This window comes from Panicum virgatum, chromosome 4K, assembly GCF_016808335.1.
Source record: "Panicum virgatum strain AP13 chromosome 4K, P.virgatum_v5, whole genome shotgun sequence".
NCBI classification, from domain to species: Eukaryota; Viridiplantae; Streptophyta; class Magnoliopsida; order Poales; family Poaceae; genus Panicum; species Panicum virgatum.
The window spans coordinates 40,235,297-40,261,523 of NC_053139.1; the positions used below are offsets into that span (position 1 = coordinate 40,235,297).

The 26,227-nt window shown below is 44.3% G+C and overlaps 3 protein-coding genes and 1 pseudogene across 4 annotated transcripts; 3 read left to right on the forward strand and 1 right to left on the reverse strand.

The window, feature by feature from the left end:
• Positions 1–457: 457 nt before the first annotated feature.
• LOC120702228 lies at positions 458–8,715 on the forward strand. The gene is made up of 11 exons (XM_039985953.1): positions 458–627; positions 721–3,836; positions 3,942–5,129; positions 5,413–5,617; positions 5,715–5,862; positions 6,287–6,371; positions 6,735–6,822; positions 6,905–7,175; positions 7,254–7,296; positions 7,391–7,494; positions 7,967–8,715. The coding sequence occupies exons 1-11, from the start codon at positions 458–460 to the stop codon at positions 8,399–8,401; spliced, it is 5,853 nt and encodes a 1,950-aa protein (XP_039841887.1). The 3' UTR covers positions 8,402–8,715.
• LOC120704011 (protein TIC 21, chloroplastic-like) lies at positions 8,678–11,772 on the reverse strand. Its single transcript, XM_039988248.1, has 4 exons — positions 11,421–11,772; positions 10,280–10,537; positions 9,606–9,809; positions 8,678–9,177 (listed from the first exon to the last, which is right to left on the reverse strand). Exons 1-4 carry the CDS (start codon positions 11,679–11,681, stop codon positions 9,076–9,078), a joined length of 825 nt encoding a protein of 274 aa, XP_039844182.1. The 5' UTR covers positions 11,682–11,772; the 3' UTR covers positions 8,678–9,075.
• Positions 11,773–12,710: 938 nt separating this feature from the next.
• Positions 12,711–15,802, forward strand: LOC120704013 (UPF0047 protein YjbQ). The gene is made up of 7 exons (XM_039988249.1): positions 12,711–13,088; positions 13,230–13,290; positions 14,219–14,313; positions 14,407–14,440; positions 14,784–14,838; positions 14,915–14,957; positions 15,458–15,802. The coding sequence occupies exons 1-7, from the start codon at positions 12,744–12,746 to the stop codon at positions 15,527–15,529; spliced, it is 705 nt and encodes a 234-aa protein (XP_039844183.1). The 5' UTR covers positions 12,711–12,743; the 3' UTR covers positions 15,530–15,802.
• A 255-nt stretch (positions 15,803–16,057) lies between these two features.
• Positions 16,058–25,028, forward strand: LOC120704012 (annotated as a pseudogene). Its single transcript, XR_005687362.1, has 12 exons — positions 16,058–17,040; positions 18,114–18,174; positions 18,417–18,534; positions 18,643–18,939; positions 19,147–19,253; positions 21,714–21,978; positions 22,229–22,273; positions 22,354–22,641; positions 22,731–22,867; positions 22,952–23,429; positions 23,526–24,144; positions 24,499–25,028. The product of XR_005687362.1 is annotated as a glycerophosphodiester phosphodiesterase GDPDL6-like (transcript).
• Positions 25,029–26,227: the final 1,199 nt, after the last annotated feature.

Here is a 26,227-nt window from a genome sequence, read left to right on the forward strand (position 1 = left end):
GGGGCGATAATGTCACGACCCAGACGTGGCCCAAAAAAAGTCCAACACTATCAGTCCAATTACTAAACACAGCCCAGCCCAGGAACCAACGAAGATAGAAGCTCCTATACAAGACTCGGCCAGCAATACGGAAAAAAGACAGAAAAGTATTCAGAAACAACGGGTCAGGAAGGTGTTCTTCCTCCTCGCTTCGGAGATCCTATCCTCGATTTTCTTTGTGATTTGCTCACGTCGTCGGGTTGATCTCACCAGCGGCCACGGGTTGTTACAGCAAGCAAAGCAGCAGCAGCAGCAGCAGCACGCCGCCGCCGCACGCGATTCGCGCCTCCTCCTCTTCCTCCATCTCCAACCCTAGGACGGCGAGCGGCGATTTCAATTCGCCCCAGCCCGAATCGATCGAGCAAACCCTTCCCTCTCCCCGCTCCGCTCCCCGGCGGCACGTCGAGCGGCGATCGGCATGGATCCGCACGCGCCCTTCGACCACCCGCACCACCGCCGCGGGCACCCCGCCCACCACCACTACCTAGACCAGCACCACCTCCACCACTTGCCCGGCGGCGGCGGCGGCGGCGGCGTTGCCCCTTCGCGGTCGAGGTATGACTACGAGTACGACTCCCACCCGATCCCGTACCTCCCCTCCGACCACCACCCCCACCACTCCCTCCCGCGCGCCCACCACCACCAGTCGCCGCCGCCGCCGCCGCCGCCGCCTCCACCGCCCCAGCCGCTGTCCCCTCCGCCGCCGCCCGCCCCGCACCACCGCCACGACGGCCCCCACTATGCCACCCTCCCGCTCCGCGCCCCGCCGGAACCCTACTCCCCGCCGCCGCACCGCAACCCCACCCCTCCCCACTACCCCTACTACCACCAGCGCCACGGCGGCGACGACGACTTTCGCGCCAGCGACGAGATCCGCCGCGTCCCCAGCCACCCCCACCCCCACCATCTGCAGCCGCTGCACTACCACCAGCAGCTGCAGCACCACCACCAGCAGCCGCCGCTCTCGTGGGAGGAGGCTGAGGAGGAGGAGGGGCGGCGCTACCCCGCCCACCAGCTCCGGGGGATGTCGCCGCCTGGCACGCGCAAGAGGTACCGCTGCGCCATGCACGACTCGGGCGACCTGGAGAGCACGTCCAGCTCTGGCCCGCCTCCACGCCGCCAGAGGCAGCAGCTGCACCCAAGCTACTCGCCACCTCCAGAAGACAGTTTTGTAGATAGGGCAATTAGCTATTCTGGTTACAGCGGCCACGAGGGCTTTGTAACGAACAGTGACAGTAACAACGGTAACAGAATGATGCCGATGGCCACGTCGGCTATGCTACCTGGCTCGCCTAACTCCTTGGGTGCCGGGTATCCGAGGCGCGCCCCACAGGTCGCCCCTGCGAGAGTGTCTGTGTGGCAGCGCATTGAGGAGAATCCCTCAGTGTATGCGCCGCTTTCTCCAAGGAAAGTGCATATTTCACCGAGCAAGACCAAGAACTCCGGGTCCGCTACAAAGGAATTGTCCAGCGTGGTTTCACTGGATTGCAAGGCAAAGGGTGCTGATTATAAGGATAGTGGTGATAGTGCAGGAATGAAGAAGAATGCAGTGAAGTCAAATGAGAAGGCGCGGGCTTCAGTTCTTGTAAAGCCTTCATCAGAGGCCAAGGAAAAAGAAAGAGCTGCTAGTAAGGTTACCAAGAAGTCTGATAATAAGGTTACCAAGAAGCCTGATAAGGTTGAGAAAAATATGCCGGTATTCACTAGTGGTGGTGTGAGATCGACTGCTGGTGGGAAGAAAGTGAAAAAGATAGTCATCAAGAAGATTGTTAGAAAGATTGGCCCCAAAGATAAACAAACTAGTAGTCCCATTCCTGTCATGGCAGAAAAGAAGGATGGCACTGATGCGAATGCAAACACTTCTGAGAAGGAAGAAGGTGAGATCACATCATCATCATTTGAGAAGGATGCTATTTCTGCACACAATTTGGTCAGCACTAGTGACACAGCTGGAGTTGGTAACACTGTGGAAGTCCAAAAGGAACAAAATAATGATTTGGTGAATCTGAGCAAGAGCAATGCTGCTCCGACCATTGCAGCTATGGATATTGTTGATACAGCGAGTGTTAGCAGGAGAGAACATCCTGGAAAAGAAGATGGTAAGAGCTTCATGAATTCAGTTGATGGTAATGCTTCATCAGCCATTGAATCTACTAAAACATTCGGCACAACTGGTGAGCATCCTAGGAGAGAAGACGACGGGGGTTTCATTGATCCAAGTGGTCTAAATGCTGGTTTTCCTTGTGACAATAGTGATTCTCAGAAGGAAGAGGGTGGTCAAATTCTGGCAGTTTCAGGCGCACTCAATGTTACATGTAACCCCCCAAGGATGCTTGATGCTGTGAAACCACACGAGTGCGAAGTGGAGAACATTGAGAACAAAGTTCCAGAGGACCTGAGTGGAAACAATCCTCATAGAGGTAAAGATGATACAGAAGTAGTTAGTGGAAGTGGGAATGGCAGGAGGGAAGAAGGGAATTTCCTTGTTAATGATTCCATTAGAAGATCTATGACAGATGAAGTTCGCATGACAGTGGACAATGAAAAAGAGGGTATGATTCTGATGGGTGCAAGTGAAGTATGTGTTGCTTCTTTAGGGGATTCTGAGGGAGCTCCCAATATACCAGAAGCCGCTGTTACTCAGGGTGCCCGTATGGAAGAAGATAATATGCTGAACAACCCAAGAGAAAAGGATGTGCTATCTGTTAGCTCCTGGGGAGCCCTTGGTACTCTGGATATTAGTGTTAATAAGAATAAGATGAAAGAGTGTGGAATGCCCATTGAACCAAGTGAAGCTACTGCTTCTTTTACACAACAAGTGAAAGCTTTGAATACACTGGAAGTTAGTGTTATTGAGAATGTTCAGAAGGAGATACAAATGCCCATTTATTCAAGCTCATCTGAAAAAATACAGTGCCCCAAACCTCTCAGTACAGCAGAAGTACAGAGTGAAGCAGGCAAGAGCTCTATGGATTCAACCGGAACATATGTAGGAACTTCAGATAACTCTGTGTTTGCTCCAGAATTTGTTGTAGAGGGTAGAACTGAAGATAGAAGCATGCTCCATGATGCAAAATCTGCTTTAAGTAAGTCAGATTTCCGCAGGGAAGTTGTGAATACAGAGTTCTCTGATCTGCGGCCATCTAGAGATATAGGGAGCAGAATTCTGCCATCATTGGATGATGATCGTATGAAGGATTCCTCTGATGCTGTTAGTTTGAATAATGGTGTAGGAATGAATACATCTCAAGTAACAGAACTGGCACATCTTCATAGAACCCATCTGTCTCCTGATATCAATTTCTCCTTCTTACATTCCCATGATTCACCATCTATATCTGGTTATAGTGAGCATTCTGTTCCTACAGCTTTGACCCTTGGTAATAATATGTATTTCAGTAGCGCAGAGGGTGAGGGACAACCTGAGGTAAATCATAAGCTAGTGGAAGAAAACCAAGGATTTGATGCCAACAAAAGAAAGAGTGAATCTGGGAATGACTTGATCAATGCAGGTGTTCAGAATTGGTTGACTTTACCCTTGACATTCAGTTATGCGAATAATGATGCTACTGGTAGTACTGATAGGTTAAATTTGGACCAGATTATGGATGAAGGGGCTTCTGCCTGTCAGGATCATGATAGTATGCCAGATATGAAGCAGCATGGGAGTATTGATGCTTTGTTTGGCCAGGATGACAGCCTTAATCTATGTGGTAGAAATACACCTGAGTCAGACCTGTTGGCAGCTAAAGAGAGAAATGAAGATGTTGAGAATGAGAGTGAGATCATTCTCCCAGGTACTGTTAATTTTGTAAATGTTTTAGATCAATGCAGCATTCACACAGTGGATAAACCTATAGATAAACCCATTCTCTTATCTTCACAAGCCATTGATGCTCCAGGTGGAGAGTTAGCTTCTTCTCAGGTATATGTTGATCCAGATCACACCTATCACAGTAATGCTGAGGATTCTGTGGCTGTGTCAATCGCAAAGCCTGATTCGTTATCTTCCTGGATTGAAGCCATTGTGTCAGAAGCGAAAAAGGAACAACAATTATGTAGATCCACTCTACCTTCTATCAGTTCTCCAGACAAGGTATTAGCACCAAAGGAGGATAGCAGGAAGTCAGTGTCAGATTCAGTAGTCAGTTCTGTTGTAAAATCTCCACCCAGAGTTAATATTGCGAGCTCCACAGTTTTGAAGGTTCCTACTAAGCAGTCGAGCTCCACAGTTTTGAAGGTTCCTACTAAGCAGTTGGTTTTGCCCTGTTCATTGCGAGAGCCTCCTTGCATAAACCAGAGTGCAAGGCACAGGACATGGCGTCGTGACAATGTTTCATCTTCTAATGCATCTTTGCATGTTTCTCAGCCTTCAGGATTGCCCCCTAAACTACCCGTAAAGAAGAATGGCAAAAGTCAAAACTCTTATATCCGCAAGGGTAATGCCCTCATTAGAAATCCAGCCACTGGAAATCACCCTCATTCTTCTTCAAACCTAGATGCTCAAAATAAGTTGAGTAAGCCTGTTATGAGGAGAAGCTTGAACTTCGTCAGGAAAGTTGATTCAAATGACGCTGTGGCACACACTAATATTTCAGTTGAAAGACCCAAGACACCCCCTTTGCCGCTTCACACCAAATCCATCAGTTCTGCTGCGAATCTTTTGGAGCCATTGTCTCAGACTTTGCAGAAGCAGCAGGTTCCTGAAACTGAAAAGGAAGATTCTAGGGCACAGGTAAACTCAGGTGTTGATAGCCCACTCAATATTTTGCATAAGCCTGAACCCCTGGATGCTGGTAAAGCAGTTTATGTAAGACCAAAGTCAAATCAAGTAGCTGCTGAACAGGTACAACATCCTGGTGACTCAAGTAACAGTTCGATGGATAAGGTTTTGTTGCTGCAGCCATCAACATCTGATCTCTATTTCAAGAAAAGGAAAAATCAGATTATTTTGGGCCCCTCTACTTCAGATGTTTCAGGTGCAAAAGATATTACTCAGGCTGAGAATATAAAGTCAGGTGAGAGTAAATCTCTAATGTTTGCATCCTCCAACAATAATATGACTGTGGCCAAGGACAGACCACACAAAGGTAACATGTTATACAAAATGCTTGCTCCTGATACCTTTAACCAAGTTGTTGCAATTTAGTTAACATGCCAAATTTCTCTAGTACGCTGGAACTTGATTGGAAATTACGTATTATATATTTCACATCTATCAAGCAAGTGGTTCCACCTGTCTTTCCTTTTAAAAAAAAAAAAATCAGCTGTTTTCATCAGTGTAAAGGACATCATCTAAATTGAAAGATTGAACCATAACTAAAATCTGAGATTAGCTGAAATATCATTTTTGTATTTTCTTTTTCTCTAAAGCAGCTCTTCAGATGACAAATGTTGTGGGAAGTTTCTCTCACGTATGGACACTCAGTGGACAACATCCGCGGAGGAAATCTTTTGTGGGAACTAGTCATATGAAGGTCTTCCCTCGTATACTTCCATGGAAAAGAAAAATATTCTGCCAGAACCTCAGAAGCAGTTACTCTTCGTTGTTGAATACAAGCTCATTAGGGATAGTTAGGTAATCAGTAGCAGACTGGTCTGATCTTTCCCCTTTTCTCTAGAATCAATCCATTTAATTTGTTAATGGCATGTCATGCTTTTTTACCATTTATCAGAAAACTATTGCAAACAAGGAAGAGAAGTACTATTTATACTGTCTCGACTGATGGATTCTCTCTTCGGAAATCTGGAGTGTTAAGTTTAGGCGGATCAAGTTTGAAATGGTCAAGGTCCCTTGAGAAACGTTCTCAAAAGGTTAATGAGGTACTGAAGTCAACCCTTCCTTCTATGTGAATTGGATGTAGTGAGAAAACCTTTATAGCATTATATTCAGATGCAGATCCCATTGTAAACATGTGAGAATAGATTTACTAAATATAAATGGACTTTCCTTTTTGCTCTTGAAGCTTCTAACTGAAATCTTTTAACCGATCTCAAATGTAAATGATTATCCTCAATGATTCCTTGGTTTGTAGAGTTGACATTATTAGACTGTCAGGAGTCATAAGAACAGCTACATGGCTAGCTTGTTTCCTGGGTTTCATTTGAAAATCTTATATAGAAATGGTACCCTTGCATAATCTTGCTTTTCAACAAAAACAATATTTTCTTTAGTTTGTTATAGGGCTGCTACTTTGCGCTAGTTTTGCTTGATCAAACATGAGCAACTTTTTAATCTGGATCGCAGGAAGCTACACTGGCAGTTGCTGAAGTTGAAAGAAAGAAAAGAGAGAAGAGAAAGAGGCAGTCTCTCCGTAACAAGGGAAGGACTGGTAATGCATTAACTTATTATCAATTATCAGATATGGTTTGCTCTTCTGTAGCCACCATCTTGGTATGGTTGAATTGTATGCATGATACATAACTGTATACTTCTGTTGAATGCATCTGTTCCTTCTTTTCATATAACTTATGCTTCCCTGCGTTAAAATTCAACGAGCCTCAGTTGGAAATTCATGATTGATTATTAATTACTTTTGATGATTATACCTTTCTATGCTGAAACACATTATTTTGAACTGCCTTTCTTAAAGCTACCAGTATATAGCCTCCGAATTCTCATATCTGTCATTAATTTTCCCACTAGATTTGTTTTGTTTTCACTGATGGTTCATGATTCTCTTTTTTTTCCCCAGATCAATACTCTGCACTTGTTGCTGCAAATCAATTAAGAAATAACAACAGACCATCTTCAGATTCCAGGGCGTCATCAACTTGCAATGAGTATGTTTTGCACCATGCTTTTGCTTGTATTTGTATTAAGAAAAGGGGCATTTGACATCTTGTTCTCCGTCTTTCTAAACAGATATGTGCGTGTTAACAAAGGTAATCAACTGGTTAGAAATCCGAAGAAAGTAATCCGCATGCTAGCAAGTGAGAAAGTTCGATGGAGTTTGCACACTGTCAGAACACGCTTGGCAAAGAAGCAGCAATATTGTCAATTCTTCACTCGCTTCGGCGAGTGTAAAAAATCTGGTGGCAAGTGTCCCTATATTCATGACCGAGCTAAGGTGGCTATTTGTACTAAATTTCTTAAAGGCTTGTGTTCTAATACTAGTTGCAAACTAACTCACAAGGTAAAATATTTCTTCTTGATTCTACTGTTAATCATGCTTTTAATTTTCTTTTTTCCATCATGAGTATCTGTCCTGCAGGTCCTTCCAGAAAGAATGCCAGATTGTTCTTACTTTCTGCGAGGTGATTCACTTTAGTGTCATTGCACCGAAGTTCATTAATCATTATGTTTTTGCAAACATTGTGTGCTTACATGTGTGTTTGGTATTGCTGGCAGGGCTTTGTACCAACACAGCCTGTCCCTATAGGCATGTGAAAGTGAACTCAAATGCTCCTGTTTGTGAAGATTTTTTGAAGGGATATTGTGCTGATGGCGATGAGGTATTTATGATGTCACTAGAAATCTACTGATCTTCTTTTGAATTTTTATTTACAGACCTTTACCGTGAATTGGAGAGTATCTAGGTGCATCGTTTTCTGGATGGATAAAATAAAAGCCATTGCTTCCACTTAGTGCAGAGAATATTCCGTGACATAATTAATGCATTTAAATTAATGTTCTTTTATATTATTCCGACAGCATAATGGTTAAGAAAATAAAAAAATGTCTCAAAATATCCAAATCTTTTTAATTTCTTCAGTTTGAATAATCTAATTTAGTTTACTGTTTCTTCATATAGCTAAATAGATTAGAAATATGGAAGTAGAGCAAGCCCTTTTTTTTGTGGACATATGCTGGAAAACAGAGCTTGCTCATCTTTTAAACTTGGGGTGCCTTAGATGAACTTTTTCATGTTCTGAATCAAGATCACTAATCTTTTCATGGACTTGAAACAATCTCTGTTACAAGCAGTGTCGTAAAAAGCACAGCTATGTATGCCCTGTCTTTGAGGCGACAGGAGAGTGCCCACAAGAATCAAGATGCAAACTTCATCATCCCAAGAAGAAAAACAAATCCAAGAGAAGCAGAGTAGACACCCTCCAAAACAACAATTGGGGCAGGTATTTTGACACAAGCATTGGCCATGGAAATGGGGCAAGGGTAGTTTCTTCAGAGGAAGAAGAGAGACAGAAACCGGAGCAAGTCCCTGGTGATGACTTTGCTGACTACATTGACCTTGGTGCCGATATTGAAGTTGATGGAGATGTTGATGCGTCAGATGATATACAGCTGATGGAATTGGACTCGGGGAATCTCAAGATGCAGTCTGACAGTCTTGATGCAGGAATCAAGCCACTTCGGATCATGAGAACAGCAAGAGTTTTACGGTTTCTTTCATTGGACTAGATACAGCTGCAGTGTTACCACTGAGTCAGGGCGATAATATTATACTGTACATGAAGACTTGAAGAGGCTGAGGCGCTGACAGGAGAGTCTATCTCTTGAAGACTGGTTTGGACAGGGCGATCAGTTTTTGCTTGGTTGAAGGTTTGATTTTGTTTATCTTGTACATGTCTTAGGAAATATATAGGTTGATATGCCAGTGGTAGAGCAGTGAGAGTTACTTGCTATATTACCTGTGTTTCTTCAACATTACCCAGAGTTGAATGTAACAAATAGTTATTTACAGTTGCAAAGAAGAAATGCAAATTTCTTTTTTACATTGTCTTGCACATCTTGTTACATACTTGCATTTCTGCATTTTTTTCCCAAGATACATTAAGATGCCGAGCGTAAGCAATGTACTCCCCTAGGTCCAAAATAATGTACGCCGGAGCTTTCGACGGGTTTGTACATGACAACAGGCTGACATTATTCTCAGTTGTGAGAACGGTCATTCTCATATGTTTGGAATCTACAAAACAAATATGAGAAGCTAATGCAACTATATCGATTTGAGCTCACAATTCAGAAGGAAAGGAGATCGATGAATACAAAAAAGATGCACTGGAACTCCATGTACAAACAACAAAAAAATGGAACATATGAGCTCTTCAGGTCTTGAGAACTGAACGCACAGCTCATGCTGGTTTTGGTACTGGTGCAGCTTCTGTTACATATCGCAGCAGCTCCAGTGAGCTCGATAGCCCAAGGAAATGCGAGAGAATTGTGTTGGCTGAAGCCTGCACATGATTATCGTTCAAGATTATCGCTAATTAAAAATCAGGGTTTCAACAGCATCAAATCAAATAACCATGCTACGATCGACATGACCAACAAAAATCGAATTTAGAACATGTATTGGTTATTTTCTACCAGGTGACGTTTGGGTTTATACTAGAACTTCCTTTACGACGAGGACAACCAGTGACTATTGGAAATGATCATACTATTGACTTTGATTTGACTAATGATTTTCAGTTCCCTGGACAGCTGGACCTTGCATGTTCCAATGTTCCTGAAGATAGTGCATGCCGTTTTGAAATACATGGATACTTTCTCAGTATAAATATAACAGATAACTTTGGAATTTTAAAGCATGAAACACCCACACAACCTATTACCCCTGAAGCAAAGCAAACAATCAAATAGAAACTAAATAGTGGCGTACCTGAACAAGAAAAATATCTAAAGCAAGAACAGGACTCTGGCCAGGGGGTATTCCATGGTAGTAGGGCATTGATGAGGCAGTGAGGGTTTTGGCTAACAAAGCGCCTACAGTTGCCTGCAGGCCAAGAACTGCAGCACCCATTACAACAACATTAAACACGATACTATTTCTCAGATTCTTAACCACGTCAGCACGAGGAGGAGCCTGGAAAAAGGAGAAAGCCAGTTATGTCAAACAGTTTAGCAAGATGCCACGCAAAAGCAAAAAAAGCACACACCAAATATTGTTGGGCCCAGTTTAGCTCCTAATAGAATTGGTTTTGGTAGTTTGTTTCCAATTCTTATTTAGCTTCAATAAGAATTCTTTCCAGCCAATTTAACTTCCAGCAGCTTTAGTGAAAACAAGTCTGATAGCTACAAATAATTTGTGTGAGAGAATTCTGTTCCAGTCAATGAACTTCCAGCAGATTTAGTGACAGCAAGTCCAATAGCTACAAATAACGTATGTGCATGGTTGTATGATCCAGATGCGGTGATGAGGTGGCTGTAGACAGGTACAAGATGGTGTGCCACTATCAAAGGCTAATGTAAGTGGTGTGTAGGAGCAGTACCTTGTTTATAACATTGAAAAAAATGATATTGCATCTGTACAATTATTTTTGACAAAGGGAGTACCTTAGCAGGTTCGTTTACTGTTCTTCTAAGCCTTTCAGAAAGACGGATATAACCAAATGACCGGAATACTGAGATGAAGGCTGCGACGATACCAAGCGAAGTTGCACAGAATGTAAAGGGAGCTGTTGCATCCCCTGTAGCAACTGCAGAGAATGTGAGAATTCCAGCTGAAACAATTGTGCACACCAGTTGGGACCAAAATCCCAGGTTACCCAGATTCTTAAAATACTGTGCCGTTTTCTCTAGTTTTTTGCTAACCTGCAGAAAGAAAAGGTAAATACTGATTGGCTAATACTTGAGACTCATATTATACAGGGTAATTAACATGTCCTTGAGCATGAGTGTTGGTATATCATGTAACCATATGATGAAGAAAAAATAGCCGGAGAATCTAGATAAGTCACCATGTTTAAGTTTGTTTAGAACACACTATTAAACTTTGATGATTTAACCAAGCTGCATGACAGTACGATAACCGAAGATAATTTCCGATAGCTACCACATGGATTTGGATTTTGGAATAGATTACAGTGACAACTTCTAGAATCATATAGAAAAAATATCACATTTTACATGAGATTTTGGTGAAATTAAATACGTTATCTGGTATGGCACAACTAAAGGATACCTCAGTATGAAAACTTCTGATGCACAAGGCAACGTATCTACAAAGTTTAGTAGGATGTATGGTTCTATAATCCTGATCAAACGCTGCGCTGAAGTGTTTCCAACAGGAAGTTAACTAGGCGAGAAAATCTGTCCTTTTGGCACACTTTGACGTGCCAGGCATGAGTACTACTTCATTCCTTAACACCAGCCTGCAGAACGCATTTTGGCATTTGGTTGCTGCTGGCGTCCTTCAAAGGAGAAACTGAACAAAAAAACTACCGCGTTATTGCCTTCTATATTTTCCTTGTGCCTGCGTTCATGAGGCGCACTACTCTCAAACATCATCACCTAATAGACCGATTATTACAGGAATCAGAAACAAGGAGCGAAAGGTTGCAGAACCAATCTCACCAGGGCACTAGACCAAGTACTAACTTTCCTTGAACCAGACATCCACATCACAAATCCTAGACTCCTAGTAGTGCGGCTACTGGAGCTCAACAAATCAACCAAGAACGCGAGTGATTGGCACCTTAGCAAGCATAGCGCGCTCGGCCTCATCCTCCGCAGGGGGAGGGGTGGGTTCAGAAGTGCCGGGCGCCGCCGCCGAAGCGAGGTGGCGCGGCAAAGAGCTTCGCCCAGCAGCATAAGATGAGGTACCAGTACCAACTATGGCGGCCCCGCGGCTGGGAGAGGAGAAGTGGGGCTTCGGCGCCGGAGAGGACACCGGCCGCCACCTCAGCGTCGGGAGGGGCGGCCTAGGCGGCGCCGGCGAGAGGAGGAGCGACCGCATTTGTCGGCGAGAGGAGGGGGAGGAGCGCCGGCGTCGGGCAGCTTGCCGGTCACGGGGTTTCTCTTTCTCAGTGATTCTTTGCTCGGAGATAAAAAAGCTCGTGAGGCGAAGGACGTCGGACCAGTTGGTCACGGCGGTACCCCGCAACTTGTGGGTTCGATCTTTGGTCGGGACGAATTTTCATCTGCGGGTAAAAAAAGCTCTCGCCTGCCTCATATTCAAAGCACTGTGGAGCCCGGCCTAACTCATAGAGCAACAGCCCCCGTGTACGGGTGGGGCAGGAGTTTGAGGGTTTTCTTGGCCTGCTATGAAAAGATCATTCTACCTCTCAAACAATACCGTAAGAACAGTCTTACCCGCAGGTCAAGTTTTTTTTTTTTAACTTAAGCTCGTGTCGGAACTTCGGTTCAGACTTTGGTCGATGTGTCAACAATTTCTCATTTTAGCATTTTGTATTTGCCGGTTGATCGAAAGCCGAACACAATTGGTACCTGCAACTTTAAAAAAGGCTATCTGAAAACAAACCACATTCATTACGTATTTTGATTGAAGAAAAGTATTCAGATCAAATTTTAATCCTTAATTTTCCTTATAACATTTATCAATTATAACAAAAAAAATCTTTATCATCACTTGAGTCTTTTGATGCAACTTTTATACACTAGATGTGGAGTTTGACTAACTGTTAGTAAGAAAATCATAAAACATTAACTTTTCCTGTTTACAAGTGGATACAAAGCATGTCATCTTACTAATATATCATCACAAATAATAAAGAATCTTAATTCTGAGACCAACTTTGTACATCTATCCTCGTTCAGACTTATAGTGTTAAAATACTATACGATTGCTAAAGCCTAGAGGAACAACGACTAGCCCGTGTATGATTCCATACGAACGAAAGAAATATTTCTTACAGCCAACACAAATCGTTTTTCTTTTTAATTTTTTAAACTTTATGAATTTTATAACAAAATCAAATTTAAACGATAAAAAAATCATATTATACACGGGCTAGTCGTTGTTCACGCCCACACAAAAAAGTGCGAACCACAAACTACCATGGCGGTGCACGGTGAGCCACCACAAATTCGATTCTTGGCAGCGTCGCTGTGCTCCCCGCTCCGCTCCTCACCGCCGCCGCGCAACCAGACCATGCATCCGGCAGCACTTGCGCCGGCTGCGGCCGTTCTCTCCCCCGCCTCCGTGCGACCCCGCCGCGGCGCGGCCCCGGTCATCTTCTCCTCCGCCTCCGGGCGGTCCCGCCGCGGCGCGCGCGGCGCCGTCCGGTGCGAGGTCGCCTCCTCCTCAGCGCCGTCGGCGGCTGGCCCCCAGGCCGCCAAATGGGCCCAGAGGACCGTCGTCCTCCCGCCGCAGCGCCGCGGCTGCCACCTCATCACCCCCAAGGTGCCTCCCCGCGCAGGCGCCCAAGCGTCCCCCCCCCCCCCCCCCACCCCCACCCTCTCTCTCTCGTGCACGGCTTGAGTTGCCTGTTCTGTGCGGTGACGGTGCTGTTCTTACTCTTGAAGTTGTTTTCGTCTGTCGCAGATTGTAAACGAGATAAGAGATGACCTGGCCGAGTTCAAGTGTGGCATGGCGCACCTATTCTGTATGTATTTATTCATACCGTATGCAATCCATTTTTTTATTGTGCATTATTGATCTTGTATATGGCAATTTTACTTTATCAGTGAGGGAAAATACTTGGTCAGTTAGTAACTTAGTAATCATTAACACTGAGGTTTTCCATGTCCATAAGATGTATAGGTCGATACTGTTGGGCTGGAGGCTGCTGGAGCTGCCGAACAGAGTGACTGATGTCTGGAGTTGGTCTGCAGTTCCCAGTTCTTTTTTTTTTCTTGAATACGCAAAACCAAACTGAACTGATGTTGAGCAGACTTGAACCTGCAGCCAAACCGGTTGGTCAACGTAGTATGGAAAAGTTTTGGTTTTATGATATGAATGATGAATCCATAATTTGTGAGCGGATATGCTTGGGACAGAATTCACATGGACCATATGAGAACAACCATAATTTGAAATTCCAAGAAGTGGTTGCTTTGTTTTCTATAGTTTCACGATGAAGATGATGAAGGTTCTGAGTGGCTTCCAACTGTCTGCTTTAACATCTGCATGATATTAGAGTAATACAGTAGCAAATTCTTTAGCTACATGATTTTGATTTGTTGGTGCAGTGATGGTATTGCTTATTCTTATATCCACCATCTGAGTACTTATACAATGCATAGAAAAAAAAACCGGTTAGTATGCGACCTGACTTGTCACCCATTCAATTTTATGAAGGAAAACATGAAGCTAAAGAAGTATCGTGTGTAATGGAAATATATTCAGCACATATTTTCATGGTGTTTATAATGTAAGAGAGAAGAAAATAAAACTTAGATAACAGATGTACCCTTGGAACTCTATATTGTATTTGCTTTGAATTTTTAGCTGGCTATTCTCTATGGAGTCTCTGATGAGTATATTTCAGTTCTCAAAATTTTTAATACCTGTAAAATTCTTATATTCTACAGTGCAGCACACGAGCGCTTCTCTTACTATCAATGAAAATTATGACTCTGATGTCCAGGCAGACACTGAAACATTTCTTAGTCGCATTGTTCCAGAGGTGAATGTCATGATATTTCTTGTTTAATTCTCTTCATGGACAGCAAACTAAAATGGTTTCTCAGTTCATGTTTTTATTATGATCATTGATCAGGGTCCATCTGCTCCATGGAGGCACACCATGGAAGGTTAGTTTTTTGAAGCCTGATAAGGCTGGACCTTTAAGCATTTCTTATGACTATATATTTTGTCAGTTATAGAATTGTGCATATTAGTATTTTGAGGATAGAAGAACAAAAAATAAGTTTAATACTAGTACTTTTTTTCTCATTAAAAAACTCTTGCTTGTTCCATCCTGTTAGCATTGAGTAAACTTAACTGTTACCTTATTTGGGGCTGCTGTTTCCTAAAATTCCATGCATCTGATGTGTATTACTTGTGTCATTGTTTCTGTGGCTGTTGGTAAGGTATATGCAGAGATCATAATATACATGGTTAGATCACTCACTAATTATCAGGTTCTGTTTGCAGGACCTGATGACATGCCAGCACATATTAAGTCATCAATGTTTGGTTGTTCCCTAACGTATGTACCCCCTTCATTCCCCCAAATAACTTTTTATGCCTCCAAACATGTTTTTAACATTTGGCATATTCATCAGGATTCCAATCACCAATGGGCATCTCAACATGGGAACTTGGCAGGTGCATGAAAATATCTAATTTTGCATGTACTTGTAGAGTAGTCCAATTAATTGCCTCTAATATCACTGTTTAAGGTTTCGTTCTCGACATGCCTATCTAGAACAATGATAATGTCGGATAAAGAATGTAGGGAAGTTCTAAGCACAGTCCTTCAGTTACCATCTATCTACATTTGACCTGAATTTGAACTTGATTTTAAGGCTCTGCAGCATGTTGTCAATATTAAAGCAACTAAAACTCACTGGTGTTTATCTACAAGGTAACTCACTGGCACCAATTAGATAGGTAAACACAAGCGTACATGTCAGTGGGATTGCGCGCGCACATGCACCAGGAGCCTAGGGTTCCCCTTATCACTGTCCTAGCATGTGTAGGAGGCGCTCACATGTGTATGCATGTGGTGGAGTTGGTGTTTGTGCCCTCATATCTCTCTCTATTGATGAACCTAGCCACCTGGGCTCTATATTTGGGACCTAACACTGAGCATTCCAAATTTTTAGGGTATATGGCTCTGTGAACATCGAGATTATGCTACTTCTCGCCAGATTGTGATCACACTCAATGGGATCTAAGGGGATCAATATCAAGTGCTGGAAATGCAATGTGGTGATTTCAACGTGTCTAAATCATATCATATGTACCGAAATTGAGATTTTTGTCCCAATTGTGATACGGGGTCCATTAGATAATCTTATTTCTAATATCATGTCAGTACAAGGGGAATAAAATCTCTTCGCATGCTTCTTCTCAAGTTCGGCTTGTTTAATTATCTTAGGCATCTATAGACTTCTCCTGATATGCTTTGGTGGTTTAATGAAATGTTCTAAAAGTCACTATTAGTTTCAGGGAAAGTTCCATTGCTTTTTTTTTTCATCCTGCTCGTTTAACAGTTTTTCCACTCATGGGCTCCTAGGAAATGCCATTTTTTTTTCTTTTTCTTGGTTGGACAGCTCGAAGGGGGTTGCCGCATCCTGAATGCTGCCAATCTGTGATCAAGTGACACAAATATTCAGCATGTTATGACATCACGTGTCTTATCAAGACAGGTTTTTCCTCTTGTTTAGGTGGTTTTGCCTATCGGACTTGTCGCCACAACCTGATGACAGTGTGTGTTTGGTGTTTGAAGATTAGTGGCATGGTTGACATTCCGTTGAATCCTGGGCTAAACTCACTGATTGTTCTAGGAGCTTGGCTGATCTGGAATCAAAGAAGTGACTGTGACTGTGTTTTCAGTTGTGATGTGCCTAGCCTTCAAAAGGTTTTCAGCATCGCCGGCAAAGAAGCTCGCCTCTGGGGCTTGGCTGGGGTGAAAGGTTTATAGCAGCTAGCTGCGACTGGCCCTTAGCCTAGTGTTGTTTCTGTAGGTCATTATTGTGTTTCTGTGGTGCGAATGTAATCTGTTAGGATGTGTTGAACTTCAATACTTTCTTCTTCTTAATGCAATGTTCTAGGGAAAAACACTTCCACTGATTTTTTTTATTTAATTGGTATACAAGTAATTAAGAAATAAAATAAGGAGAAATTGATGGCCTGATACCATACAAACGTGAGAACAATGTCCAACATGTTTCAAATGCTGTACATCTGGGATATATTGATTTCTCCATGTATTGTTGCTAGCAGTGCTACAGATCCATGGGAGGCAGCCCTAAAGTGTGATAGTTGATGAGCTGCAACCATGCAGCTCACTGCTGGAGGAAATTTGGCTGAAAGCAATAGAGACATTGGTGACAGGATGGGTGCAATATTCTAAAAACTAGCAAATGCCCATCTACTAGGAGTAGTAGTTATATACTTATAAGTCTTCTTGTCCTGGTCATGCGGACAGGTATGGTCACCTATTTCTTGCAGATATTTCCCGTTTTTAGAAAACTGGGAGAGAGTAACAAGGATGATGGCTATTGAGCCGTGATCCAGGCCATCACCATGGGGATGTCATGACCAAGGCCAGTAACAGCAGGCCGACAGTTGATCCTGTTCAGGAGGAGCATGGCTGTGGCAGCCATCTTGACAAGTCTGGCGGCTGATGTGGAGGATATAAATTATTGAGGGTTCTAAAGAATCATTCAAACCATATATTGAGGTAAGCTTGTTTCCGGCGTTTCCGTTCTTACTTGTCTGAGGAATTTACTAGGAGAAAAATAATTCTCTATGCCAGTTTTACGAGCACATTCAATTAGTCATGAGTTGCTCCTGAAACATGTAATTCTATGTGAGTTTCAGAGCAGGTGAGAGTTAATACAATAGAAACTGTGCAACTTTGTGACCGACATCATAATCACCTTAGAATGAAACCACCCATAAGTATTTATTACAGAGCTGTTATTCTTTCTCACCCATGTCAAGATAATTATCTCTTCTTTGTGACCGACATCATAATCACCTTAGAAAGAAACCACCCATAAGTATTTATTACAGAGCTGTTATTCTTTCTCACCCTTGTCAAGATAATTATCACTTCGACGTTCTGCCAAAAATACTACTAAATAAGTTACGATTTCTGCTAGTTAGTTTTTTAAGCTAACGCTCCCAACTGGTGGGTGGCCTTTTAAGAGGGATAATTTTAGCACTACTTTGGTTGGTCTTGACAGAACCTCCACTTTTGCCTCCTCTCCACAATCTAGCATTGAGAGTTTAAGCCCTTTTTTACGGGTTTGGTGGATAGCTTTTGTCAAGAAGTTAAAGTCTCATGATCGTAGTTGGTTTTTGTCAGGACTGCTGTTGCGCAGGGAGTAGGAGTGGGATGTCGGAGGCCGCGGGCTTGACTCCCGACGGCGGCGAGGGCGCGACGCCGTCCTGACGGCCGGCGTCGAGCAGAGGAGCGTGTGCGTGAGGAGGGAACGGTTGAGCAAGAGGACTAGACGCCCTGAGATCCAAATGATCTCCAAACATAACTGCATTAGTCTCAGGTTCAGGCCTTTATGGCCAATTTACATAACTGACTCGAGATTACAAATTCAAACTAAAAGATACAACTGCTCTAGCAGTTTGGGCGTCATGGGCGCGTGCCCTGTACTAGTCACAACGACGCCTCTGATATGCATTGCTGTACATAAAAGTTTTTCTTTCCTTACCATGTTTATTTAGTTCTTCATACATTCTGAGATTATGTTTCTCATTTACTTGTTTCTTCAATTTTGAATTGTTTATTACAAGGAAAATGTGAAAAGCGAAAGGCTCACACCCAGCTGTTTGGATTCCTCAAATGCGGTGTGAGGTTATGTTCCTGCAGTGCGATCATTTGAGCTTTTGTGTTTTTCCATTGATTCTGAATGCTGCTGCCCTTGTTTTATTAATTTTTTTTATTTGCATCAAGTAGATGTTGGTTTACAATTATGGCAAATTGTTTCAGTTTTCATCTGTTAGATGTCATCGCAAAAATGTCTGTGCATTATGCTTTTCTCTTCTCATGCGCAACTCTTCCATATGTACATCTCACAGAGTTATTTCCTAATGCAGGGTGCCCTTCCGAACCAAATGGGAGTAAGATATTCTCATATTTTTCTTATCCTGCTATTGCTTCACGGAGCTAATGCTGCTTTGAAGGACCCAGTGCAGAAATGGCGGACTCTAAGTGGTAAATATGCTAACGCCTTGTATTTCTAAAACAAAATTATTTGATTGAACAATTCTATGCAGTCATTGCATGGCACAGCATGATATTGCTGACCCTCTTACTCTATAGGTACTCCTCCATTAGTCATAGCTCGTGGTGGGTACTCTGGGCTGTTCCCTGATTCAAGCCAATCTGCGTACCAGTTTGCCCTGGTAAATAGTCTCCCTGAAGCTGTTCTTTTCTGCGATCTGCAACTTTCTAGCGACAACGTTGGATTCTGCACGACTGGCTTGGCACTTGACAACTCAATGCTAATAGCTGAGGTCTTCCCTAATAATGCCAAGACATACAAAGTGAATGGAGAAGACCTGCATGGATGGTTTTCAGTCGATTTCACTTCAAATCAGTTAATGGACAACGTCACATGTGAGTAAAAATAACTTGAGCAACTTTCCAAAAAGTTTGTCATGGTCTTGTTTATTCTGTTTATTCACAAAAGTCATGAAAGTCACTGTTTGCATGTCCTTCCGTTATGGAGTACCTATACGATTGGGATTCTTACCATATTTAATTTCTCTTGTTCTAACTCCAATCAGTATTGACTTAGCATGTCACACTCTGATCGTCCCATAGTGATCCAGAATGTTCTGTCTCGCCCGAGCGTATTTGATGGTACCATGCGAATGAGCCTTGTTGATGATGTAGGACTCCACCCTGCTCAACTTTGGATTAATGTACAGGTAAGCATGTTTTCGCTGCTAGCTATAGTTCTTCCCCTGTATTTAGACTAGCGGGTTCACGCTCGTTGAACTACGATCCTGCTAATAGCTGTTCTTACCTTCCCATTTGTAGTATGGCCAGTTCTTCCTAGATCACAAATTAAATATCAAAGAATATATATCATCTTAAGTGAAAGAATTTGGGGTCAATTATGTCTCCTCACCTGAAGTTGGATTCTTGAAAAGCCTTGGTAGGAAGCTGGGAAAGAGCAATGTGAAGCTCGTTCTACGGTTTCATGATGAGAAACTCATCGAACCTTCCACAAAACAAACCTATGGAGCCATTCTAAAGGACTTGAATGTTAAGGGTATAATGGTAATATCCTAGTATCTAGGGTTTGGGGGTCTCCTCTTGTACTATATATGTTGCCCTTTGGGCCTCTATCAATACATACGGACAGTTCAGTTCTCCATACTCTCCACCTCCGTAACATGGAATCAGAGCTCCAGGTTTCTTAGATCCGGTCCGCCACCCTTGATTCACCGCTGCGCTGCCCCTGGGAGCATCGATCTTGCTCCTGGGGGCAGCATCTCCTTCAATCCCCAAACTCATTTTCGTTTTTTTAGTAGAGTCGTCGCAGCAGCAGCAGCAGCCACCACTCCATTCGCCGCCCGCAGTCGTCGAATCGTCATCGATCCGCTCGCGGGAGGGGAGCAGCAGCCCCTCCCCCTCATGGATCCGTCGCCGCCGTCCTCTGCCCGTCGCCCCTGCGTCCTCCTCGCGCCGCCAGTTGCGGCCGTTCTCCCGTCGCGGATCCGGTGGCTGGAGGTGGCCGCCATCTTCATCCGGCCTCCGCCCGTCGCGGATTTGCCGTCCCCTTCCCTCCTGCGCCGCCGTCGCGGCCCCTCCACCGCCGCCCGTCGCGGCCTCCCCGCGGGAGCGGCCCGTCACCCGTTGCAGCTCGTCCTCATCCGCGCCCATCGTGCGGAGTCCGTCCGTCGCGCCCGTCGCGCTGCCGCTGTCCGCTCCGTCCGCGCCTAGCCGTCGCGGAGCCGTCTGTTCGTCCGCCGGCTCTCCTCCGCCCGTTCATCCTCGTCTCCGCCTGTCGCGGATCCATCGGCGCGCGGCGGCCCGTCCTCATCTCCGCCCGTTGCGGAGGCCGTCCAGCGCCGCCGTCCGCTCCGTCGCGCCGCCCGTCGTCGTCCGTCCGCCCGTTGTGGACGTACTGCTGCTGCCCGCCTAGGTCTTCTTCCTAGCCTCCCGTTGGGGCCTCTGCAGTGTAGACAGGGGGTGCGGGTGCAGCTGTGCTGCTCTGTTCTGCTCTGCTCATATATGAACTGCTCTGTTCTGCTACTGCCTGCTGCTGGTTGGTCTTGTTTCCTGCTGGTTGGGCTGCCTCTCGTGGCTTGCTGGTTCAATTGACATATACATCAGTCCTTTGCTGCTCTTAGTGCAAGGCTCCACCGTCTCCTTTTGCCTGTTGATTGCTGCTGCTTAAGTGCTTATAGTGTTAAGGCCAATTTCCTAAATTTCATTGCATCACTGTCAATCCATCCATCTTTTGCTTGTGCTTGCTGCTTGCTGCTTGCTGCTGCCTATCCATAGTATATTGTCATATATTTCTGCTGTTTTGAGGCAAAGTGCCTTTTGCTCCTGCTATATAGCATCTGTCCTGCAGCTAGTATCTACTATATTGTGCCATATTTCCATCAGTTTCCATCCAAATCAGCTGCTAGCATTGGTGTCATTTGCATCAACATCAATCCAAGTCCAATTGCATATCTTCAGTTCGTCAATGCCGTGCGTGCCTACATCCTAGTTGCCAAATTCAGCCATCATTTTCTTTTTCGGATTTGCCATGATGTGTGGCAACCCATCTTCGTCGTCGTGGTTGATGCATCTTTGCCATTTGGCCTTTTCGTAGCCTTCTTGCTATATTTCATCACCAAGTGGCCTTCTTAGTCATCAACACGATAGTACCACAGCATGCCGTCTTGCAGATGTGGTTTATCTCTATTCTCATTTGGCTCGATTTGGCACATCACTAATCTCGTCGGTTGCTCAGTTCAAAGTCTCCAAAGCAAGGTTCATGTTGAAGAGTCGACGTACTGGTTTGTGAAGACTCGGGCTATTTGCTGAAGTACGGTTGTGAAGGCAATACCCTCTTGTGGAGGAGATCATCTACATCGACATGTTCAAGAGTTTTACGCTTCGACGACATCTTTCATTTCGGACTTTGGATGTATCATTTTCATGTTTATGTTGAGTCTAGTGCTTAGTATCAACTCTCCAAATGCAACGTCATTGCATTCACGTTGCATTTGAGAGGGGGTATTAAGGGTATAATGGTAATATCCTAGTATCTAGGGTTTGGGGGTCTCCTCTTGTACTATATATGTTGCCCTTTGGGCCTCTATCAATACATACGGACAGTTCAGTTCTCCATACTCTCCACCTCCGTAACATTGAAATCAGTCAAGACTTTTGCCTCAGGAATTCTCGTCCCCAAGAATTACATTTGGCCTGTGAACAAGGATCAGTACTTGCAGCCAGCTACTACTTTGGTGAAAGATGCTCATGCCCTAGGCTTGGAGGTCTATGCATTTAAGTTTGCCAATGATGTCATCTCAAGTTAAAACTACAGCTATGATCCTAGTGCCGAGTATTTGCAGTTAATTGATAATTCTGACTTCTCTGTTGATGGTGTCCTCACGGACTTCCCGTCCACAGCTTCAGCAGCCATTGGTAAGGACCACTACATGTCTGGAAAAGCTAAACTGATGTTCACAAGTAGAATAGTTCAATTACTACTACATTGTTTGCGTGTTGTTATGCTCGACAGACAATTCTTCTTAATATATGATACGCAGCTCTCCTGCGTATTCGAGAGACAAGACAATTCTTGTAATCTGACATGATCATTGAAAACAATGAATGCCTTGATTCTGTTGTGCACTCTTTAACTTTTTTAGGGTCTTTGTCTTTCTTTTTGCAGCCTGTTTAGCACATACTAAGGACAACCCTCTTCCTCCGCCCAGAAGTAAGAAACCTGTCCCCTAACCTGCTGTCATAATTGATACTTTGCCATTTTGCAATGACCTAACATCTGAACTTGACTAGATGATACCAGGCCACTGATCATCACCCACAATGGTGCAAGTGGCATCTTCCCCGGTGCCTCTGACCTTGCATATCGACAAGCAGTGGAAGACGGCACAGATATAATTGACTGTTCAGTACAGATGTCGGAGGATGCAGTGCCATTTTGCATGGACTCTCCAGATCTTACAAAAGGCACAACAGCGGCACCAATGTTCACTACAAAAGTTGCCAATGTGAATGAAATATAGAACGGGTCTGGTATCTTCTCATTTGATCTTTCATGGAGCGAGATCCAAACCCTAAAGCGTAAGTATAATCCCATTTTCTTTGCCACAAGTTCTCACTTCAAAATGCTAGCATGTTCCATGCTAACAACTTCATTCTGGTCCCTTCAGCTGACCTTGTTAGCCCGTTCAATCAAGGACTAAAAAGAAATCCAGCAGCAAAGAACAGGGGGAAACTCATGACATTAGCTGATTTCCTGGCCTTCTCAAAGAGAAGCAACGTCTCTGGCATACTAGTTGACATTCGTGTAAGCAAGCTTTCTTAAATCCATTCTTACGTGACATTCTAATTCATTTTGAGTTTTAGATGAATGCTGTTGTGGTCAATGCAGAATGCTCCATACCTAGCAACCAGAGGAATGGGCATTGTGGATGCTGTTTCCAGTGCACTCGTCAATGCCAGCTATGACAAAGAGACCAGGCAGCAGGTCCTCATTGTGTCCAACGACTCCGCCGTGCTTGTAGCATTCAGTAAGTTCCCAGGGTTCAAGCGGGTACTCCTGATCAGCCACATGATCAGCGACGCCTCCAAGCAGTCTGTGGAGGAGGTGGCCAAATTTGCGGATGCTGTGTCCATCAGCCGTGGCTCAGTTGTCGAGGCGCAAGGGTCATTCCTTGTGCGGTTCACTGATGTGATCGACAAGATGCACAGCGCAAACCTGTCAGTGTACATCGGGGTGCTCAGGGATGAGTTCATGAACCTTGCATTTGACTTCTGCGCTAACCCAATGGCGGAGATCGTGCTGTACTCATCTCTGATGGCTGATGGGATCGTGACCGAATTCCCTGCGACAGCAGCCGAGTACTTCAGTGAGTACTGCTAGCATTTCACATTATATTATCCATATTTGTATCAGCGTGAAGCTTACACATTTCTTCAATCTCCCTCTTGTGAATGCAATGCAGGGAGCCCATGCAGTGACTTCAGTAAGAACCTGACCTACACGGTCATGCCTCCAAGACCCGGGTCTTTGCTCAACGTGACAGACCCCCATGCACTGCCACCGGCACAGGGTCGGGCGCCGGTGCTAGAACCCGATGACGTCGTGGATCCGCCGCTGCCGCCGGTAACCGTTGGTGGTCATGGAGCTGCATCGTCTTCAAATGATTCCAGCACTAAGAGCGGAGCCACGTCCGCCGGCGCGAGCTCTGGCCTTTGCTTGTTGGTAGCTGGACTCGCCGCGCTCATGGCAGTGAGCTCTCGGTGGCCCTGAAGCCTGGGGTGCCGGAATTGTACTGTGGGTTTGTTTGGATATTTTTACGTCCCCGTCAGAGCTGTTTCGTTCTGCAAGATAATGTAATTTAAGCAGGTGACATTATATACATAGACAGAGATTAGACAACCTCTTAGTTTTGCATTTAGAGATTGGACATTATATGCTAGACTTTTTCTTCGAAACATAGATGCAAACACTCTTGTGCACGCACGAGCACCCTATCCTAACCTGAGACATGAGCCATGTCGATCTCAAGAGCCGCTCCGAGTTGTAGAGTGGAGACTTACCAATCCAGGTGGACAGCTAAGGTACGCCCAATTCGCTATGGGACTATTATTCCGTTTGTATTCGTTCTAATAATGACTTAAGCTGGTATACCAGCTTAAGAGTTTTTTGAAGTCAGGAAGAGTTCATCATGTTACACAAGTCACTGGTTATGTATGCTTATCTTGAGTAACAGAGTGACATGTAATCCTTGGCAAATCAGTAGCATACTAGCATCACGACTGTTACTAGAATGTTCTTTGGTTGTGATTCTATCTGTTCGTAGTTGTCCTCTCGACTAGATAGCAATTTGTTGTTCTGAAGTTTCAATATGACACTATACTAAGGAACCTCCAAGGAAAAAAAAATTGAAGATAAGGTGCCATCTGAAATTGCAGGTCCAGATTCGAAGCACTTCGAGTGGCCTCCCATCCCATACGATGATGCACTTCACATGGTCATGTATTAGCCGTGGCTGCGGCATCATGTGATCAAGTACTAAATCCAAGATCATCCCAGTATGATTCCAACAGAAGTTCCTGAACAACTGACAAGGCAACGTCATGTTTGACCACCTGGTAGCAAGATGCTTATTTTCTGCTCTCTGAATCCTGGGCAACTGAACTGATAGGTTTAACACGGAGCACTGGATCTAGTAACACCAGACAGCTATCTAATGAGTTCTGGAGAATGTCTGCATCAAGGTAATAGGTAAACCTGAACTTGAGTTCTGCCCTGTAGTTTTTTTATGCAGATTTTTTTTATTCTGTTTCTCTAAGTTTGCTCACCCTGGGTGGCTAACTAACACATGGTGTGAGATCTGATTAAGCTTCATCACTCATATTTCTGTACTAGTTCTTGTAAACTAATGGAAGATAATGCTGATGCGATAGTAGAGATCTGCAGGCTGGATTTGCCATGACGGACACTATGATAATCCATTATCTTATCATCCAGTATATCCCCCCATCTTCAGCTGTTTCACTCGCAATTTAACACAACTATTTTACTGTTGGATCTAATTGCACACTTGCACACAAATGCTAGGGGATCTAATTGCACACAAATATCAGCTGGTTTTGACTGATTCTATTGTGCCACAAAACTGTAGGGAAATTCTAGTCAAGGTTGCTGCTCGAGCACATAATACATTCATCTCGCACAGGAGCAAATGCTGTGCATGTGCATTAGCAGTGTGGCCGAAGCATGCTTAAACATGCACACACTCACTGCTCTTACTGTCACACCCCCCTTCAGATCATCTTGCCACGCTGACCTGCTTTAAAAGCCTGGTAGCTTGGTTCACAAGCCTTGACTGCATACGACTCTCATTTTTCTAAGCAATGCAGCATGTGAGCTGTGACAGCAAACATGCCATTGGGGGCGCATGCCGGCCATGAACCTTTAAGTCTTTAACCACATTTGTTTAACCTCATTACCAGGGGCATATGAGGTCATGAACTGGATGTTAACCTGTTACCATTTGCCGAGATCACGTGCCACGAGACGAGAGTACTAGCAGGGCAGCGCAAGGGCGGCAGGCCGAGCCGGCAGAAAAACCCCACCCACCCCCGGCCGACACGGCCGGCTGCTGCCCGCTCGAAGCACTAAGGCGTGTTTAGTTAGTGAAATTTTTTGATTCAAATGTCACATCGATTGTTTGAATAAGGGTTTTTCGGGCACTAATTAAAAAACTAATTTCAGAATTCGCTTGGAAACCGCAAGACGAATCTTTTGAGGCATTCGATCGCATCATTAGCACATGTGGGTTATTGTAATACTTATGACTAATCACGTACTAATTAGGCTCGAAAAATTCGTCTCATCGTGTACATCCAAACTGTACAATTAATTTTGTTGTTTAACTATATTTAATATTTCATGCATGTGTTCAAAGGGGAGATAAAAAATTTTGGCCAAAAAATTTCGGGAACTAAATGGCCCCTAAGGCTAGCTCCAACGGAGCCCCCTAAGGCTCCCTCCCCCGCACGTACGGGGAGCTTTGCGGGGAGGAAGCCCTCCAACGGCTCCCCCCATGGCTCCCCTGTATATTGGGGGGAGTTGAAACTCCCCCCACGTATGGGGGGAGTTGAAACTCCCCTTATATCTCTAATCACACTGTTTCTT